At 46.0% G+C, this 19587-nt stretch overlaps 1 protein-coding gene and 1 long non-coding RNA gene across 3 annotated transcripts in view; one reads left to right on the top strand and one right to left on the bottom strand.

Annotated features, from left to right (window-relative positions):
- prkd1 (protein kinase D1) overlaps positions 1 to 19587 on the bottom strand; it is a 323251-nt gene that overhangs the window by 23737 nt on the left and 279927 nt on the right. Inside the window, exons 10-11 of the mRNA XM_059649207.1 lie at positions 17083 to 17160; positions 15107 to 15386 (exon numbers count right to left, since the gene is read on the bottom strand). Of these exons, the coding sequence (XP_059505190.1) occupies positions 15107 to 15386; positions 17083 to 17160 (358 nt within the window). The remainder of the gene's footprint in view (positions 1 to 15106; positions 15387 to 17082; positions 17161 to 19587) is intronic.
- LOC132210059 (uncharacterized) overlaps positions 15867 to 19587 on the top strand; it is an 86954-nt gene continuing 83233 nt past the window's right edge. For both annotated transcript variants that reach the window (XR_009446244.1, XR_009446243.1), the window contains exons 1-2: positions 15867 to 15954; positions 16032 to 16092. This is a non-coding gene — a long non-coding RNA (uncharacterized LOC132210059). The remainder of the gene's footprint in view (positions 15955 to 16031; positions 16093 to 19587) is intronic.

Below are 19587 nucleotides of genomic sequence, written 5' to 3'. Positions count from 1 at the left end.
AAACTGGTGAAGTCCACATTGATACCATATGGCTGCAGGGTTCCCAGGCGGAATATGAGTTGCTGTTCCTGCAACCTTCGGGTGGCATCATTGTGGCAGTGCAGGAGGCCCATGATGGACATGTCATCAAGAGAATGGGAGGGGGAGTGGAAATGGTTTGCGACTGGGAGGTGCAGTTGTTTGTTGCGAACTGAGCGGAGGTGTTCTGCAAAGCGGTCCCCAAGCCTCTGCTTGGTTTCCCCAATGTAGAGGAAGCCGCACCGGGTACAGTGGATGCAGTATACCACATTGGCAGATGTGCAGGTGAACCTCTGCTTAATGTGGAATGTCATCTTGGGGCCTGGGATGGGGGTGAGGGAGGAGGTGTGGGGACAAGTGTAGCATTTCCTGCGGTTGCAGGGGAAGGTGCCGGGTGTGGTGGGGTTGGAGGGCAGTGTGGAGCGAACAAGGGAGTCACGGAGAGAGTGGTCTCTCCGGAAAGCAGACAGGGGAGGGGATGGAAAAATGTCTTGGGTGGTGGGGTCGGATTGTAAATGGCGGAAGTGTCGGAGGATAATGCGTTGTATCCGGAGGTTGGTAGGGTGGTGTGTGAGAACGAGGGGGATCCTCTTGGGGCGGTTGTGGCGGGGGCGGGGTGTGAGGGATGTGTCGCGGGAAATGCGGGAGACGCGGTCAAGGGCGTTCTCAATCACCGTGGGGGGAAAGTTGCGGTCCTTAAAGAACTTGGACATCTGGGACGTGCGGGAGTGGAATGTCTTATCGTGGGAGCAGATGCGGCGGAGGCGGAGGAATTGGGAATAGGGGATGGAATTTTTGCAGGAGGGTGGGTGGGAGGAGGTGTATTCTAGGTAGCTGTGGGAGTCGGTGGGCTTGAAATGGACATCAGTTACAAGCTGGTTGCTGTACAATTTAGTTTGGTGTCGAGGGAGCACTGAGGGAGAACTGAGGCAGAACCAAGGAAGAACTGAGAGAGTACTGAACTGTGCAATACTCCCTCAGTTCTTGCTCTGTATTTCCTCAACACTGTACTGTACAGTGCAGTAGTTCCTCAGTTCTCTCTCAGTGCTTCTTCATACTCACTGTATATTCCCTCAAAACCATATTGAACAGTGCGGTACTCCCAGTTCTCCCTCAGCTCTCTCTCAGCACTGTACTGAACTGTCCAAAGATATGCAGGATAAATGAATTGGCCATGCTAAATTGCCCATAACATCCAGGGATGTGCAGCCTAAGTGAATTATCCACGGAAAATAAAGGGTTACAGAGATAGGGTAGGGGGTATGTCTGGGTAGGGTGCACTTCAAAGGGTCAGTGTGGACCTGAAGTGCTGAATAGCCTTCTTCCACACTGTAGGGATTCTATGATATGATCTTTGTGATACTGAGGGTGTACTGAGGCATAACTGAGGAACTACTACAATGTTCACGAGTGTTGAGCAAGTACTGAGTAAGGACAGAGGGAGTACTGCACTGTTCAGCACAGTATGGAGACAGAGAACTGAGTGACACCTGAGGGAGAACTGAGCGAGTACTGCACTGTGGGATACAGTGTTGACGGAGTACTGCACGGTGGGATACAGTGTTGAGGGAGTACTGAGGGAGTACTGCACTGTGGGATACAGTGTTGAGGGAGTACTGAGGGAGTACTGCACTGTGGGATACAGTGTTGAGGGAGTACTGAGGGAGTACTGAGGGAGTACTGCATTGTGGGATACAGTGTTGAGGGGGTACTGAAGGAGAACTGAGGGAGTACTGCACTGTGGGATACAGTGTTGAGGGAGTACTGAGGGAGTACAGCACTGTGGGATACAGTGTTGAGGGAGTCCTGAGGGAGTACCGCACTGTGGGATACAGTGTTCAGGGAGTCCTGAGGGAGAACTGAGCGAGTACTGCACGGTGGGATACAGTGTTGAGGGAGTACTGAGGGAGTACTGCACTGTGCGATACAGTGTTGAGGGAGTACTGAGGGAGTACTGCACTGTGGGATACAGTGTTGAGAGAGTACTGAGGGAGTACTGCACTGTGGGATACAGTGTTGAGGGAGTACAGAGGGAGAACTGAGGGAGTACTGCACTGTGGGATACAGTGTTGAGGGAGTACTGAGGGAGTACTGCACTGTGGGATACAGTGATGAGGGAGTCCTGAGGGAGTACTGCACTGTGGGATACAGTGTTCAGGGAGTCCTGAGGGAGAACTGAGGGAGTACTGCACTGTGGGATACAGTGTTGAGGGAGTATTGAGGGAGTACTGAACTGTTGGATTCAGCGTTGTGGGAGTATTGAGGGAGTACTGCACTGTGGGATACAGTGGTGAGGAAGTACTGAGGGAGTACTGCACTGTGGGATATAGTGTTGAGAGAGTACTGCACTGTGGGATATAGTGTTGAGGGATACTGAGGGAGAACTGCACTGTGGGATATAGTGTTGAGGGAGTACTGCACTGTGGGGTATAGTGTTGAGGGAGTACTGCACTGTGGGATATAGTGTTGAGGGAGTACTGCACTGTGGAATATAGTGTTGAGGGAGTACTGCACTGTGGGATATAGTGTTGAGGGAGTACTGCACTGTGGGATACAGTGGTGAGGAAGTACTGAGGGAGTACTGCACTGTGGGATACAGTGTTGAGGGAGTACTGAGGGAGTACTGCACTGTGGGATATAGTGTTGGGGGATACTGAGGGAGAACTGAGGGAGTACTGCACTGTGGGATACAGTGTTGAGGGAGTACTGAGGGAGTACTGCACTGTGGGATACAGTGTTGAGGGAGTCCTGCACTGTGGGATACAGTGTTCAGGGAGTCCTGAGGGAGAACTGAGGGAGTACTGCACTGTGGGATACAGTGTTGAGGGAGTATTGAGGGAGTACTGCACTGTTGGATACAGCGTTGTGGGTGTATTGAGGGAGTACTGCACTGTGGGATACAGTGGTGAGGAAGTACTGAGGGAGTACTGCACTGTGGGATATAGTGTTGAGAGAGTACTGCACTGTGGGATATAGTGTTGAGGGATACTGAGGGAGAACTGCACTGTGGGATATAGTGTTGAGGGAGTACTGCACTGTGGAATATAGTGTTGAGGGAGTACTGCACTGTGGGATATAGTGTTGAGGGAGTACTGCACTGTGGGATACAGTGGTGAGGAAGTACTGAGGGAGTACTGCACTGTGGGATACAGTGTTGAGGGAGTACTGAGGGAGTACTGCACTGTGGGATACAGTGTTGAGGGAGTCCTGAGGGAGTACTGCACTGTGGGATACAGTGTTCAGGGAGTCCTGAGGGAGAACTGAGGGAGTACTGCACTGTGGGATACAGTGTTGAGGGAGTATTGAGGGAGTACTGAACTGTTGGATACAGCGTTGTGGGTGTATTGAGGGAGTACTGCACTGTGGGATACAGTGGTGAGGAAGTACTGAGGGAGTACTGCACTGTGGGATATAGTGTTGAGAGAGTACTGCACTGTGGGATATAGTGTTGAGGGATACTGAGGGAGAACTGCACTGTGGGATATAGTGTTGAGGGAGTACTGCACTGTGGGATATAGTGTTGAGGGAGTACTGCACTGTGGAATATAGTGTTGAGGGAGTACTGCACTGTGGGATATAGTGTTGAGGGAGTACTGCACTGTGGGATACAGTGGTGAGGAAGTACAGAGGGAGTACTGAGGGAGTACTGCACTGTGGCATACAGTGTTGAGGGAGTACTGAGGGAGTACTGCACTGTGGGATATAGTGTTGAGGGATACTGAGGGAGAACTGAGGGAGTACTGCACTGTGGGATACAGTGTTGAGGGGGTACTGAGGGTGAACTGAGGGAGTACTGCACTGTGGGATACAGTGTTCAGGGAGTCCTGAGGGAGAACTGAGCGAGTACTGCACTGTGGGATACAGTGTTGAGGGAGTACTGAGGGAGTACTGCACTGTGGGATATAGTGTTGAGGGATACTGAGGGAGAACTGCACTGTGGGATATAGTGTTGAGGGAGTACTGCACTGTGGGATATAGTGTTGAGGGATACTGAGGGAGAACTGCACTGTGGGATATAGTGTTGAGGGAGTACTGCACTGTGGGATATAGTGTTGAGGGAGTACTGCACTGTGGAATATAGTGTTGAGGGAGTACTGCACTGTGGGATATAGTGTTGAGGGAGTACTGCACTGTGGGATACAGTGGTGAGGAAGTACTGAGGGAGTACTGAGGGAGTACTGCACTGTGGGATACAGTGTTGAGGGAGTACTGAGGGAGTACTGCACTGTGGGATATAGTGTTGAGGGATACTGAGGGAGAACTGAGGGAGTACTGCACTGTGGGATACAGTGTTGAGGGGGTACTGAGGGAGAACTGAGGGAGTACTGCACTGTGGGATACAGTGTTCAGGGAGTCCTGAGGGAGAACTGAGCGAGTACTGCACTGTGGGATACAGTGTTCAGGGAGTACTGAGGGAGTACTGCACTGTGGGATATAGTGTTGAGGGATACTGAGGGAGAACTGCACTGTGGGATATAGTGTTGAGGGAGTACTGCACTGTGGGATATAGTGTTGAGGGAGTACTGCACTGTGGAATATAGTGTTGAGGGATACTGAGGGAGAACTGCACTGTGGGATATAGTGTTGAGGGATACTGAGGGAGAACTGCACTGTGGGATACAGTGTTGAAGGAGTACTGCACTGTGGGATATAGTGTTGAGGGGGTACTGAGGGAGTACTGCACTGTGGGATACAGTGTTGAGGGAGTACTGAGGGAGTACTGCACTGTGGGATACAGTGTTGAGGGAGTCCTGAGGGAGTACCGCACTGTGGGATACAGTGTTCAGGGAGTCCTGAGGGAGAACTGAGCGAGTACTGCACGGTGGGATACAGTGTTGAGGGAGTACTGAGGGAGTACTGCACTGTGGGATACAGTGTTGAGGGAGTACTGAGGGAGTACTGCACTGTGGGATACAGTGTTGAGGGAGTACTGAGGGAGTACTGAGGGAGTACTGCACTGTGGGATACAGTGTTGAGGGAGTACAGAGGGAGAACTGAGGGAGTACTGCACTGTGGGATACAGTGTTGAGGGAGTACTGAGGGAGTACTGCACTGTGGGATACAGTGTTGAGGGAGTCCTGAGGGAGTACTGCACTGTGGGATACAGTGGTCAGGGAGTCCTGAGGGAGAACTGAGGGAGTACTGCACTGTGGGATACAGTGTTGAGGGAGTATTGAGGGAGTACTGAACTGTTGGATTCAGCGTTGTGGGAGTATTGAGGGAGTACTGCACTGTGGGATACAGTGGTGAGGAAGTACTGAGGGAGTACTGCACTGTGGGATATAGTGTTGAGAGAGTACTGCACTGTGGGATATAGTGTTGAGGGATACTGAGGGAGAACTGCACTGTGGGATATAGTGTTGAGGGAGTACTGCACTGTGGGATATAGTGTTGAGGGAGTACTGCACTGTGGGATATAGTGTTGAGGGAGTACTGCACTGTGGAATATAGTGTTGAGGGAGTACTGCACTGTGGGATATAGTGTTGAGGGAGTACTGCACTGTGGGATATAGTGTTGAGGGAGTACTGCACTGTGGGATACAGTGGTGAGGAAGTACTGAGGGAGTACTGCACTGTGGGATACAGTGTTGAGGGAGTACTGAGGGAGTACTGCACTGTGGGATACAGTGTTGAGGGAGTACTGAGGGAGTACTGAGGGAGTACTGCACTGTGGGATACAGTGTTGAGGGAGTACTGAGGGAGTACTGCACTGTGGGATACAGTGTTGAGGGAGTACAGAGGGAGAACTGAGGGAGTACTGCACTGTGGGATACAGTGTTGAGGGAGTACTGAGGGAGTACTGCACTGTGGGATACAGTGTTGAGGGAGTCCTGAGGGAGTACTGCACTGTGGGATACAGTGTTCAGGGAGTCCTGAGGGAGAACTGAGGGAGTACTGCACTGTGGGATACAGTGTTCAGGGAGTCCTGAGGGAGTACTGAACTGTTGGATTCAGCGTTGTGGGAGTATTGAGGGAGTACTGCACTGTGGGATACAGTGGTGAGGAAGTACTGAGGGAGTACTGCACTGTGGGATACAGTGTTGAGGGAGTACTGAGGGAGTACTGCACTGTGGGATACAGTGTTGAGGGAGTACTGAGGGAGTACTGAGGGAGTACTGCATTGTGGGATACAGTGTTGAGGGGGTACTGAAGGAGAACTGAGGGAGTACTGCACTGTGGGATACAGTGTTGAGGGAGTACTGAGGGAGTACTGCACTGTGGGATACAGTGTTGAGGGAGTCCTGAGGGAGTACCGCACTGTGGGATACAGTGTTCAGGGAGTCCTGAGGGAGAACTGAGCGAGTACTGCACGGTGGGATACAGTGTTGAGGGAGTACTGAGGGAGTACTGCACTGTGCGATACAGTGTTGAGGGAGTACTGAGGGAGTACTGCACTGTGGGATACAGTGTTGAGAGAGTACTGAGGGAGTACTGCACTGTGGGATACAGTGTTGAGGGAGTACAGAGGGAGAACTGAGGGAGTACTGCACTGTGGGATACAGTGTTGAGGGAGTACTGAGGGAGTACTGCACTGTGGGATACAGTGATGAGGGAGTCCTGAGGGAGTACTGCACTGTGGGATACAGTGTTCAGGGAGTCCTGAGGGAGAACTGAGGGAGTACTGCACTGTGGGATACAGTGTTGAGGGAGTATTGAGGGAGTACTGAACTGTTGGATTCAGCGTTGTGGGAGTATTGAGGGAGTACTGCACTGTGGGATACAGTGGTGAGGAAGTACTGAGGGAGTACTGCACTGTGGGATATAGTGTTGAGAGAGTACTGCACTGTGGGATATAGTGTTGAGGGATACTGAGGGAGAACTGCACTGTGGGATATAGTGTTGAGGGAGTACTGCACTGTGGGGTATAGTGTTGAGGGAGTACTGCACTGTGGGATATAGTGTTGAGGGAGTACTGCACTGTGGAATATAGTGTTGAGGGAGTACTGCACTGTGGGATATAGTGTTGAGGGAGTACTGCACTGTGGGATACAGTGGTGAGGAAGTACTGAGGGAGTACTGCACTGTGGGATACAGTGTTGAGGGAGTACTGAGGGAGTACTGCACTGTGGGATATAGTGTTGGGGGATACTGAGGGAGAACTGAGGGAGTACTGCACTGTGGGATACAGTGTTGAGGGAGTACTGAGGGAGTACTGCACTGTGGGATACAGTGTTGAGGGAGTCCTGAGGGAGTACTGCACTGTGGGATACAGTGTTCAGGGAGTCCTGAGGGAGAACTGAGGGAGTACTGCACTGTGGGATACAGTGTTGAGGGAGTATTGAGGGAGTACTGCACTGTTGGATACAGCGTTGTGGGTGTATTGAGGGAGTACTGCACTGTGGGATACAGTGGTGAGGAAGTACTGAGGGAGTACTGCACTGTGGGATATAGTGTTGAGAGAGTACTGCACTGTGGGATATAGTGTTGAGGGATACTGAGGGAGAACTGCACTGTGGGATATAGTGTTGAGGGAGTACTGCACTGTGGAATATAGTGTTGAGGGAGTACTGCACTGTGGGATATAGTGTTGAGGGAGTACTGCACTGTGGGATACAGTGGTGAGGAAGTACTGAGGGAGTACTGCACTGTGGGATACAGTGTTGAGGGAGTACTGAGGGAGTACTGCATTGTGGGATACAGTGTTGAGGGAGTCCTGAGGGAGTACTGCACTGTGGGATACAGTGTTCAGGGAGTCCTGAGGGAGAACTGAGGGAGTACTGCACTGTGGGATACAGTGTTGAGGGAGTATTGAGGGAGTACTGAACTGTTGGATACAGCGTTGTGGGTGTATTGAGGGAGTACTGCACTGTGGGATACAGTGGTGAGGAAGTACTGAGGGAGTACTGCACTGTGGGATATAGTGTTGAGAGAGTACTGCACTGTGGGATATAGTGTTGAGGGATACTGAGGGAGAACTGCACTGTGGGATATAGTGTTGAGGGAGTACTGCACTGTGGGATATAGTGTTGAGGGAGTACTGCACTGTGGAATATAGTGTTGAGGGAGTACTGCACTGTGGGATATAGTGTTGAGGGAGTACTGCACTGTGGGATACAGTGGTGAGGAAGTACTGAGGGAGTACTGAGGGAGTACTGCACTGTGGCATACAGTGTTGAGGGAGTACTGAGGGAGTACTGCACTGTGGGATATAGTGTTGAGGGATACTGAGGGAGAACTGAGGGAGTACTGCACTGTGGGATACAGTGTTGAGGGGGTACTGAGGGAGAACTGAGGGAGTACTGCACTGTGGGATACAGTGTTCAGGGAGTCCTGAGGGAGAACTGAGCGAGTACTGCACTGTGGGATACAGTGTTGAGGGAGTACTGAGGGAGTACTGCACTGTGGGATATAGTGTTGAGGGATACTGAGGGAGAACTGCACTGTGGGATATAGTGTTGAGGGAGTACTGCACTGTGGGATATAGTGTTGAGGGATACTGAGGGAGAACTGCACTGTGGGATATAGTGTTGAGGGAGTACTGCACTGTGGGATATAGTGTTGAGGGAGTACTGCACTGTGGAATATAGTGTTGAGGGAGTACTGCACTGTGGGATATAGTGTTGAGGGAGTACTGCACTGTGGGATACAGTGGTGAGGAAGTACTGAGGGAGTACTGAGGGAGTACTGCACTGTGGGATACAGTGTTGAGGGAGTACTGAGGGAGTACTGCACTGTGGGATATAGTGTTGAGGGATACTGAGGGAGAACTGAGGGAGTACTGCACTGTGGGATACAGTGTTGAGGGGGTACTGAGGGAGAACTGAGGGAGTACTGCACTGTGGGATACAGTGTTCAGGGAGTCCTGAGGGAGAACTGAGCGAGTACTGCACTGTGGGATACAGTGTTCAGGGAGTACTGAGGGAGTACTGCACTGTGGGATATAGTGTTGAGGGATACTGAGGGAGAACTGCACTGTGGGATATAGTGTTGAGGGAGTACTGCACTGTGGGATATAGTGTTGAGGGAGTACTGCACTGTGGAATATAGTGTTGAGGGATACTGAGGGAGAACTGCACTGTGGGATATAGTGTTGAGGGATACTGAGGGAGAACTGCACTGTGGGATACAGTGTTGAAGGAGTACTGCACTGTGGGATATAGTGTTGAGGGGGTACTGAGGGAGTACTGCACTGTGGGATACAGTGTTGAGGGAGTACTGAGGGAGTACTGCACTGTGGGATACAGTGTTGAGGGAGTCCTGAGGGAGTACCGCACTTTGGGATACAGTGTTCAGGGAGTCCTGAGGGAGAACTGAGCGAGTACTGCACGGTGGGATACAGTGTTGAGGGAGTACTGAGGGAGTACTGCACTGTGGGATACAGTGTTGAGGGAGTACTGAGGGAGTACTGAGGGAGTACTGCACTGTGGGATACAGTGTTGAGGGAGTACTGAGGGAGTACTGAGGGAGTACTGCACTGTGGGATACAGTGTTGAGGGAGTACAGAGGGAGAACTGAGGGAGTACTGCACTGTGGGATACAGTGTTGAGGGAGTACTGAGGGAGTACTGCACTGTGGGATACAGTGTTGAGGGAGTCCTGAGGGAGTACTGCACTGTGGGATACAGTGGTCAGGGAGTCCTGAGGGAGAACTGAGGGAGTACTGCACTGTGGGATACAGTGTTGAGGGAGTATTGAGGGAGTACTGAACTGTTGGATTCAGCGTTGTGGGAGTATTGAGGGAGTACTGCACTGTGGGATACAGTGGTGAGGAAGTACTGAGGGAGTACTGCACTGTGGGATATAGTGTTGAGAGAGTACTGCACTGTGGGATATAGTGTTGAGGGATACTGAGGGAGAACTGCACTGTGGGATATAGTGTTGAGGGAGTACTGCACTGTGGGATATAGTGTTGAGGGAGTACTGCACTGTGGGATATAGTGTTGAGGGAGTACTGCACTGTGGAATATAGTGTTGAGGGAGTACTGCACTGTGGGATATAGTGTTGAGGGAGTACTGCACTGTGGGATACAGTGGTGAGGAAGTACTGAGGGAGTACTGCACTGTGGGATACAGTGTTGAGGGAGTACTGAGGGAGTACTGCACTGTGGGATACAGTGTTGAGGGAGTACTGAGGGAGTACTGAGGGAGTACTGCACTGTGGGATACAGTGTTGAGGGAGTACTGAGGGAGTACTGCACTGTGGGATACAGTGTTGAGGGAGTACAGAGGGAGAACTGAGGGAGTACTGCACTGTGGGATACAGTGTTGAGGGAGTACTGAGGGAGTACTGCACTGTGGGATACAGTGTTGAGGGAGTCCTGAGGGAGTACTGCACTGTGGGATACAGTGTTCAGGGAGTCCTGAGGGAGAACTGAGGGAGTACTGCACTGTGGGATACAGTGTTCAGGGAGTCCTGAGGGAGTACTGAACTGTTGGATTCAGCGTTGTGGGAGTATTGAGGGAGTACTGCACTGTGGGATACAGTGGTGAGGAAGTACTGAGGGAGTACTGCACTGTGGGATATAGTGTTGAGAGAGTACTGCACTGTGGGATATAGTGTTGAGGGATACTGAGGGAGAACTGCACTGTGGGATATAGTGTTGAGGGAGTACTGCACTGTGGGATATAGTGTTGAGGGAGTACTGCACTGTGGGATATAGTGTTGAGGGAGTACTGCACTGTGGAATATAGTGTTGAGGGAGTACTGCACTGTGGGATATAGTGTTGAGGGAGTACTGCACTGTGGGATACAGTGGTGAGGAAGTACTGAGGGAGTACTGCACTGTGGGATACAGTGTTGAGGGAGTACTGAGGGAGTACTGCACTGTGGGATATAATGTTGAGGGATACTGAGGGAGAACTGAGGGAGTACTGCACTGTGGGATACAGTGTTGAAGGGGTACTGAGGGAGAACTGAGGGAGTACTGCACTGTGGGATACAGTGTTGAGGGAGTACTGAGGGAGTACTGCACTGTGGGATACAGTGTTGAGGGAGTCCTGAGGGAGTACTGCACTGTGGGATACAGTGTTCAGGGAGTCCTGAGGGAGAACTGAGGGAGTACTGCACTGTGGGATATAGTGTTGAGGGATACTGAGGGAGAACTGCACTGTGGGATATAGTGTTGAGGGAGTACTGCACTGTGAGATATAGTGTTGAGGGAGTACTGCACTGTGGAATATAGTGTTGAGGGATACTGAGGGAGAACTGCACTGTGGGATATAGTGTTGAGGGATACTGAGGGAGAACTGCACTGTGGGATACAGTGTTGAGGGAGTACTGCACTGTGGGATATAGTGTTGAGGGAGTACTTCACTGTGGGATACAGCGTTGAGGCAGAACCGAGGGAGGATTGAATTGTTGAAATCATCTTGGTCAGATGAAACATTGAACAAAAGTCCTACAAACTTTTCCATTGGATTTAAAAGATCGCACAGCACTATTTAAAGGAGAACAGGAAGCAATCCAATATTCTAGTCAACATTTACCCTTAACCATCACCACTATAAAGCATTTATATATATCTTTGCTGTTCATGTACAAAAATTGACTGCCGCATTTGAGTGCATTACAACAGTGATTATAATTCAAAAGTACTTTAATGACTGTGAAGTGCTTTGCACATTTTTTGGACATGAAAGTAGTTATATAAATGCAAGTCTTTCTTTTCTTCTTTCAAAACAGAGGGCAAGAAATGAGTTGGAAATGACAGTCTTTCAGAATGTGCATGCATTAGAAATTCTGTATTGGTTTGAAGCAGTTTTGTATTTACATTGATTCTGATGTCGTGCATTGCAGATCAAAATGTCAAAATGCAAACTGACTTTGAAGTGGAATGAGAGACTGTCATCAGGATAGAAGATAAGCCATAGGGTAGTACTATCAGGTCTGATCTGACTCAAGCAAGATTTTTGCTGTTAGCTCAAGTGTTAAAGTGAAATGGTCCAGTAGATGTGATCTGGAAGTGTGCTGACAAGATGGTCAGATTGTACTTTTTTAAGTCACTAAATCTTCTCTTTCGCTTGCAGAACAAGCAGATCCATAATCTGTAGGAATGAACAAAGATGGGTAAAGTAGTGCCTAAGGGGTGGTTTACAGGGAAGGTGATGGCCTAGTGGTGTTATCGCTGAACTGTTAATCTAGAGACCCAGATAATGTTCTGGGGACCCGGGTTTGAATCCTACCATGGCAGATGGTGGAATTTGCATTTTAAAAATATCTGGAATTAAAAAAATCTAACGATGACTATGAATCCGTTGTTGATTGTCAGAAAAAAAAAACCGTCTGGTTCACTAATACCCTTCCGGGAAGGAAACTGCCAATCCTTAGCTGGTCTGGCCTACATGTGACTCCAGACCCACTGCAATGTGGTTGACTCCTAGCTGCGCTCTGGGCAATTTGGGATGGGCAATAAATGCTGCCTAGCCAGCGACACCCTCATCCCATTAATGAACAAAGAAACATTCTCAAGGTTTGCTGGTCAACAATACTCTGGTTGTGGGAGAGCAAGATAACAGAGTTAGAGTTAATGACTATGCTGGAATGGCAAAGCATTAGAGTCAGGATCAATCAAACCTCAGTGCTGCCATCTGGGTGCTCAAGACCATGGGAGGGATGGTGCTGTGCTCAGAGATTCTGTGAAATCTTACTATGTCAGCCACTCCAGGAGACCAGAGACTCCATACCTGGGGAGAATAACACTACTAACCCATCATCAGAGCAGCTACACCCATGCAGGGTGTAGGCACTTGCATTTGAAATCAAGGCCACATACCAGTGAGCACAGCAGAGTCATGTCTCAGTAATTGAGGGAGATATTTTTTGAATCAATCTGTTCACAGTTGTCTGGAGGGATACGGGCCAGAAGCACACAGGTGGGACTAATTTAGTTTGGGATTAAGTTCGGCATGGATTGGTTGGACCAAGAATCTGTTTTTGTGCTGTATGTCTCTATGCTATTACAAATCTCTGGAGCCTGTTGAACTTGAATCTGGGCCTCCTGGTTCTGAGGGAGGCTATGATAGCCAAGATCTCAAACTTTTGGAGGGCTCTTAGGGAACAGATGCACAATAAACTGCACTTTGATGGTAGACATTTAGCTAGGTTAGATAATGCCCTCCCAAATGGGCAACACTCTGGTGAACCATTTCTGTGCTCTCTCTGAAGCCTCCACACCCTTCTGGTAGTGTGGTGACCAGAAATGTATGTAATATTCCAAATGTGGCCGAACTAAATTTCTAGCTGAAGTTCTGTATAGTTGCAAATGTTCAGTTTTGCCATTGAGCAGGGAAGTGAGTATGCAGCCACCTCTTGGGAGAGATTGGCATCTGCCAGGAGGACTAGGTCAAACAATCTCTATTATGTACTATAACCTGCACTCCATCACTCCAGCCATTAGCTACATACAGTATTGGCAGGGTGAGAGAGGGAGAAGACCCCTTGAATTCTCCCCAGCAAGACAATAAAGTGCCATTGTGCAGCATGCAGGAACCACCTCAGGGCTTCCTCTCAGGACATGCCCTGAGTGTGCAGCATCTCCTCATCCCCTCTGCCATTGACCTATTGTGTCTAGTAGATGAGGCTGAGGAAGATGTTGCTTCACTGGTGCAGAACACCATCAGCAGGATGGACCCCTGAAAGGCCTGGACCCCCAGACCAAAGTCATTGCACACAAACTGGGATCAAATTCAGTAGCCTCCTTCTGCCTCAGCTGCTGAAGGTTGGTCCACACTCAGATGTAGCGATGGGAATAGAAAATTTAAGATTTTGAGGCTAACACAGGTTTTCTTGACCAAATTAATAAGTCATGGGAATATTGAACAACATATTGTTTCCATTTTACTCATTTGCATTTCATTATTCTTTTTCGGGACTTGATTAGTCAGAACCTAACTCATCCATAATTAGCATTCACTGTTAATTGCAGGATAACGTTAGACACTTCCTTTCTTACGTAGGAGACTATAGTACTTGTGTTCAGTCTATACAATGTTCATGTTTGTTTCCACTTCGATAGTCACTAGTCTATGGGATATAGAGGACACGTGGTCTCTATAGACATTCTGTTACATGCAATGTCAAGGAGGTGGCCTGAGATTATGTTGCACAAGGACAGTTTGCCTCACGTAAAGTTAAAGGCCTGTAACAATGAAGCAGATTCTGACATCTCAGTCTGTACAAACTGTTTGATATATGCCTATTGGATGATCAGTTATCCCAACAGTCAGTTGCACCAGCTGTATGTGACAAATGTCGTTGTGGGTTAGGCTGGCTGGTACTGGTAAACATTACAGACTGACAAACATGGCCTGGCAATACAACAATGGCTATTAAGCCCATTAATCTTGGGCGGATCACATATATATGAATTTGCACTTGGTTTCCCTGGTACAACTCCCCATTGTCCTGGAAGTCAGTAGAGGTTCATGTGTATTCACACCCTCCTCGTCAGGCTCATCCATTTGTCCTCAGCTGAGGAGAAGTGTTGCTTGCCTTGTCGTCCTGATTCAAGAAGTTGCTCATGTTACATGGCCAAATTATACAGTATACGTTAAACCATAACTATGCTTGAAACTCTCTGTGGTGCACACTCAGGATTTTCTCCAGAACTGTGAAAGCAATGAGAGTGCATTTTTAACATGCCAATAGGGTGTTCACTGATGGCTGTGGTGGAGACACGTGCTATATTGTTGTAATGTTATAATGCTCTTCTGTGGGGATATCACACTGGTATTCTCAGCTAGATCTAGAAGGGTAGCCAATATCATCCAAAATCCAGTGCAGCACTGATGTTGTCTTAAAACTAAGGCCTAATTTCATCAAGTTTTAAGATTATACATGTTCATGCAATACAAATGTGTTTTAAATAGGAACCAGGCATGGACTGATGTGAGCTCCAATCTGCCAGTGCTGCACCATCAATTTCATTTTTCTGTCTGCATCATAATTTCAAAATTTCAGCTCCCACATATTTGACTCGCCCATCCAACACAGTTCCTGCTCCTGGAGTCATCACTGAATTCCACCGTTTTTATTGTTTGTATATGTATATAGGAGGCAAGATTATTCTACCCTTAGCAGTGAGGGTTTTCTTTATTTGAGACTTAAAAGGTGTTGAATTTGAGAATTTCAAATAATAACTCTCACTTACTATGTAGGCTGTGTACAGATCCTGAAGATGAACCTTTTGGAATAACTGGCATCAAGGCATGTTGGATGGCCAACTCCCACATCTGGGCAACATCTACCCCAGTGCCACCTGTCAACACACTGCTGTTTTTAGGTGAACTTGAATGATTGGTCAGGTTTTCACCAACAAAGTATACCACACTTGCAGTGGTAATTTCAAAACAGTGAGGATTGGCTCCACAAGGTAATAAGTTAAAGGTTTTTCCTGGTTCCAGAGACAAAATTTCTGATAGCGGAATTTCCTGCAATTAAAACAGTTAGATTTTATTTTGTAATAAAACTTATAGTAAGCATTATGACAAAATAACAACATTGTTATATTTTAATCCAAGATTGGGGCACATAAGGAACAAGTACAGGTGAATTATATCACTGAGTTATATCTTTGTAACAAATATATTTCTCCAGCCTCCTTTTTTTCCCTCCCTTTCACTATTCCTTCCAAAAAGGCAGGGACTAATGTCTAGATCCAATTCTATATACAAAGCAAGTCCTTTCGTACCCAATAAAGATTGTTCACAGGCAGTTTCACTCAGGATTACTGTAATTCATGCCAATATTCTACTCTCTAGTTGTTTTGCCCATTATCCCAATCACTGCAAGGTCAGCAAGACCCTAAGTCCTGACACAGTAATCCCAGGAACATGAAGATCAATTGATCTGTCACTCTTATCTTATCCAGCTGAAAGTGACAAGGTCCAGAACAGAGCTGAATCAGATATTTTCATGATTGGTCTGACTGAGTACGACAACGTTTAGCACAATGCACTCTTGGGCATCAGGGATTGTCCGCGAAGCAGCTTGTTACAGGTTTGTAACACAAACTGATTTGTACATTTTTGCGACACTGCTTTTCAAAGATCTTTCTGATGTATTTTGTTTTGCAGGAGGGAAATCTCAGAAAGTCACCACTTTGTGAAAGCCTTTCTCAGAATTTCACCTCCACAGGTAAGATTCATTGCTTTTCTCATTCAATTGTTTTACTTGCAGGGATGAATCAAGAGGATGTTTTGGAATGGAATACACATATTGCAATATATGTTCTGTGACTGTAGAAACGGGTTAAAATCACAAAATGGATTTGGAATGTATTGGGTCGGATGAGACAGCAGCCTTGCTTTATCTTTTCCTGCTCAATGACGTAAAAGCTAAAGTTGTGTGCCCCATTAGTTTTTATTACAATTACAATTTCAAACACAGTTCAGTTTAAAAGTTGTAACGTGTTAATCTTTAACTCCGGCAAATTGAAACCTACCATCTGTTAACACAAAGTCTACAATGCCAGCTGTCAATCATAGGCAGCAATGTGCCATGATGACATAATTCCTCCACATGTCAAAGTGACATAGAATATGAGTCACAGCATGTTGTCCTCAGGAATTGACAGTCACTTTTACATGACCATGGCAAATCGGGAATGAGCATCTTTGTTTACAAAGACTGACATTTTATACTTGATTCACTCTGAATTAAATCTGTAAAATGTTTTTAAAGGGGCAAAATCCTTTTCAGAGTACCATTTCCTTTTCCATATATGTAGTAGAGGCAAAACTGCTTTAAAATGCTTCATACTATTTACTATTAAAGTTGAAGTTTTTCTTCGTACTTTTTAAATAAAAATTACAAAATTCCCAAATTGTTCATGATCCAAGTCTTATGTTATTTCCTGTATTGCAAAACTACAATCGAAAACATTCATTTCACTTTTCTAGTTAAATATTCAATGCAGAAAAGTTTATTCCATTTAATGTTATCTGTAATTATTTTGAAATGCAATCCATTTAAAGCTACCCAAAATTCTTTCAATAATGATCTAAACTAAAAGGGTTAAAACAAGAGTTCAACCAGAACTTTTCACTGACATTTAGCTTGCATCATTTTGGATTATTTATTCAGTGTCAATGTCTAACTGAGAAAATCAAGTTCGAAATGCTTTACCTTGTAATATTTGCTTCCTGTATCATTCTGAAAGAGCGTGATGCATTTACTATCTAGTCTCCAATAGTGTCTTTTTCGCTACAGGATAAAATCACATTCCAATGTTAGAAAATTCTTAAAAGAACAGTGAATAGCACATTTAAATGGTAGCATCATTGATGTACGAGTATTAGGCAATAAAAGCCTTCTGTGCTGAATAAATGTCAGTGTCACAGGCGGAGCTGTTTATACAGTCGTGCGGAGGTTTTTATGTTAAGTGCCCAAAAAGGTTTTATCGATATTATAGTATATCTCAGGAGACAGGATAATGCTGGAAGACTGATGCAAATTGGACAACACCGTACTGAAGAGTCATATAATAATGAAAAATAAATCAGATTGTGTCTTTCCTTCCCCTTTGCAAAGTTTCCTTGCTTACAGTTTCCAAGCTCCAGTGTTTATTATATTCTTAGTGTACTTGTAAAACCTTTCTCTCCTTCTTTGTACATTTGGACCCACCAGTACCACCCTCTAACTCTGTTTGTAAAATTTAGCCCAAAGATTAATTATAAAGCACATTTATTGACAATTGAGACAGGCTATAAATTAATGTACTGATGTAGTGGTTATCTGACAAAACAATGTTCCATGCACTAAATATGTTTTCAGGAGTTTGTTAGCTTTTGTTTAAATAAGTGGAACTATCTCACTAATCTGTTTTGTGTGAAATTATTTCTTTTTTCTTGTTTGGAAATTATACGTATCAATGTATAAAAAGTGTTCCTCCTAATTATCAGTGTAATTAAATGATCTTGCCACAACCATTAAATCAGACTGTACCAGTAACTACACATACGGTGTAATCACTGCAGAGAACAGTTGGGAGAAAGGGTGCCATTAAGAAAGAAGATAACATACCAGCTCACTATGCCATCTTCTTGAACTGCATACACATTAAATGGATTGTTTGTATCTATCTTTCGACTGCAGCTACTTGCTGTATTTATGACATGCAGCTTCTGATAAGCTTTGAAGCAGTTAATTGATTGGAGGCTATGCAGCAGCATGTAAGACCAATACTAAAGCAGTGCATGTCATCTACACAGATTACATTCTATCAGCTTATCAACTCCTATACTTTCTAAAGTAGCAATAGATCATCAAAAATAATATTTCAACATAGGTCAATTATTTCCGGTATTGCCATGTCAATATAACAGCATTTAAGAAAGGATGGCATGGTGGCATAATGGTTAATGCTACTGTCCCACAGCATCAGGGTCCTGAGTTTGATTCCAATCTTGGCTGACTATCTGTGTGGGGTTTACATGTTCTCTGTATGTTGTTGTTTGGAAGGATGGTGCAGACTTGATGGACTGAGTAGCCACTTTTTGTAGGGATTCCATGACCAAGTTGTAACACCAAGCAAAAGTAAGAAAATTGTTCAGACTGTAGTGATATTTCTGTGACATTAAAAAGTAACATAGCTAATGGAGAACAGTATCACCTCTTCTCCAGACGTTGCTGAGAAACTCTGTTAAATCTAAGGGAAGGTGACAAAGACAAGAATCCTAGTGGCTGATTGTTCACTTGTAGGTAAACTGAGTATAATTAAACGAGACACAGCTTCAATTTCACCCTTTATGACTGGGCTTTCTATTGATTGTAGGTTTGTCCCTAAATGTCTTGAAGGATAGTAAGTGGTAATAGTAACTGTGCATTTCACTCTACAGAGTTGGGATGTGAGAGTTTTTTTTTGTGAAATCAATATAATGTTTCACTATTAGCAGATGTCAACTTGTTAAAAAATAGCAACTTGCATTCAGGGTAGAAATACTCAGTGCACTGTCAGTGACAATCCAGTTTACTTGCATTGATGAAGCAGATTTGAAAGGTGGCATTTAGCTCTTATCTGGGAGAGTTATCTGCTTTAATTTTCTGCATCAGTTTCACTCTTTATATATTGTTAAGCTATTTTGTTATTTTCTGACTGAGCAATGCTGTGTCACAATAATACTGGATGCATTTCACGATACAAATTAGAGTAAATCTTGTTCCATGTTTTGCACAGAGCTATGGATCAGTTGCAGCTAGAGGTGGTCCAGTGATATTTCATTCTTTCCAGTTCAAAGTATTTTTGAGTCCTAAATTGTAAGTGGGAGCTGATAATGAGGTGACCTCAATAAATGATGGAACTAACAGTTTTTGGCAATTAATTTGAAGGGTTGCTAAGAAAACAAAGGAATGATTGAGGAGGTGTATTCGAGATAAAGTCTAGACTATTGGTTTCAGTAGGAAGCAGAGATCACTTTGCAGCAATGCTAAGACTATAATCAAAACACACCTATACATTTGGGCTAAATTCTATTGGGGGAGAGGAACTGGGGGGCTACATTGTACTCATTCTCCATTACAGAAATCACTTGCAGTTTTGTTGTGTGTTTGGGGTCAACTTCTCTTTCATTTCCCAAAGTAATGTTGCTAGAAGTCATAGAAATTTCAATGAGAACTTTCTGTTTACAACTT

Source organism: Stegostoma tigrinum, chromosome 10, assembly GCF_030684315.1.
Source record: "Stegostoma tigrinum isolate sSteTig4 chromosome 10, sSteTig4.hap1, whole genome shotgun sequence".
Classification (NCBI taxonomy): Eukaryota; Metazoa; Chordata; class Chondrichthyes; order Orectolobiformes; family Stegostomatidae; genus Stegostoma; species Stegostoma tigrinum.
Note: the sequence above shows the minus strand (reverse complement) of the source record. Positions and strands in the feature narration are given on the sequence as shown.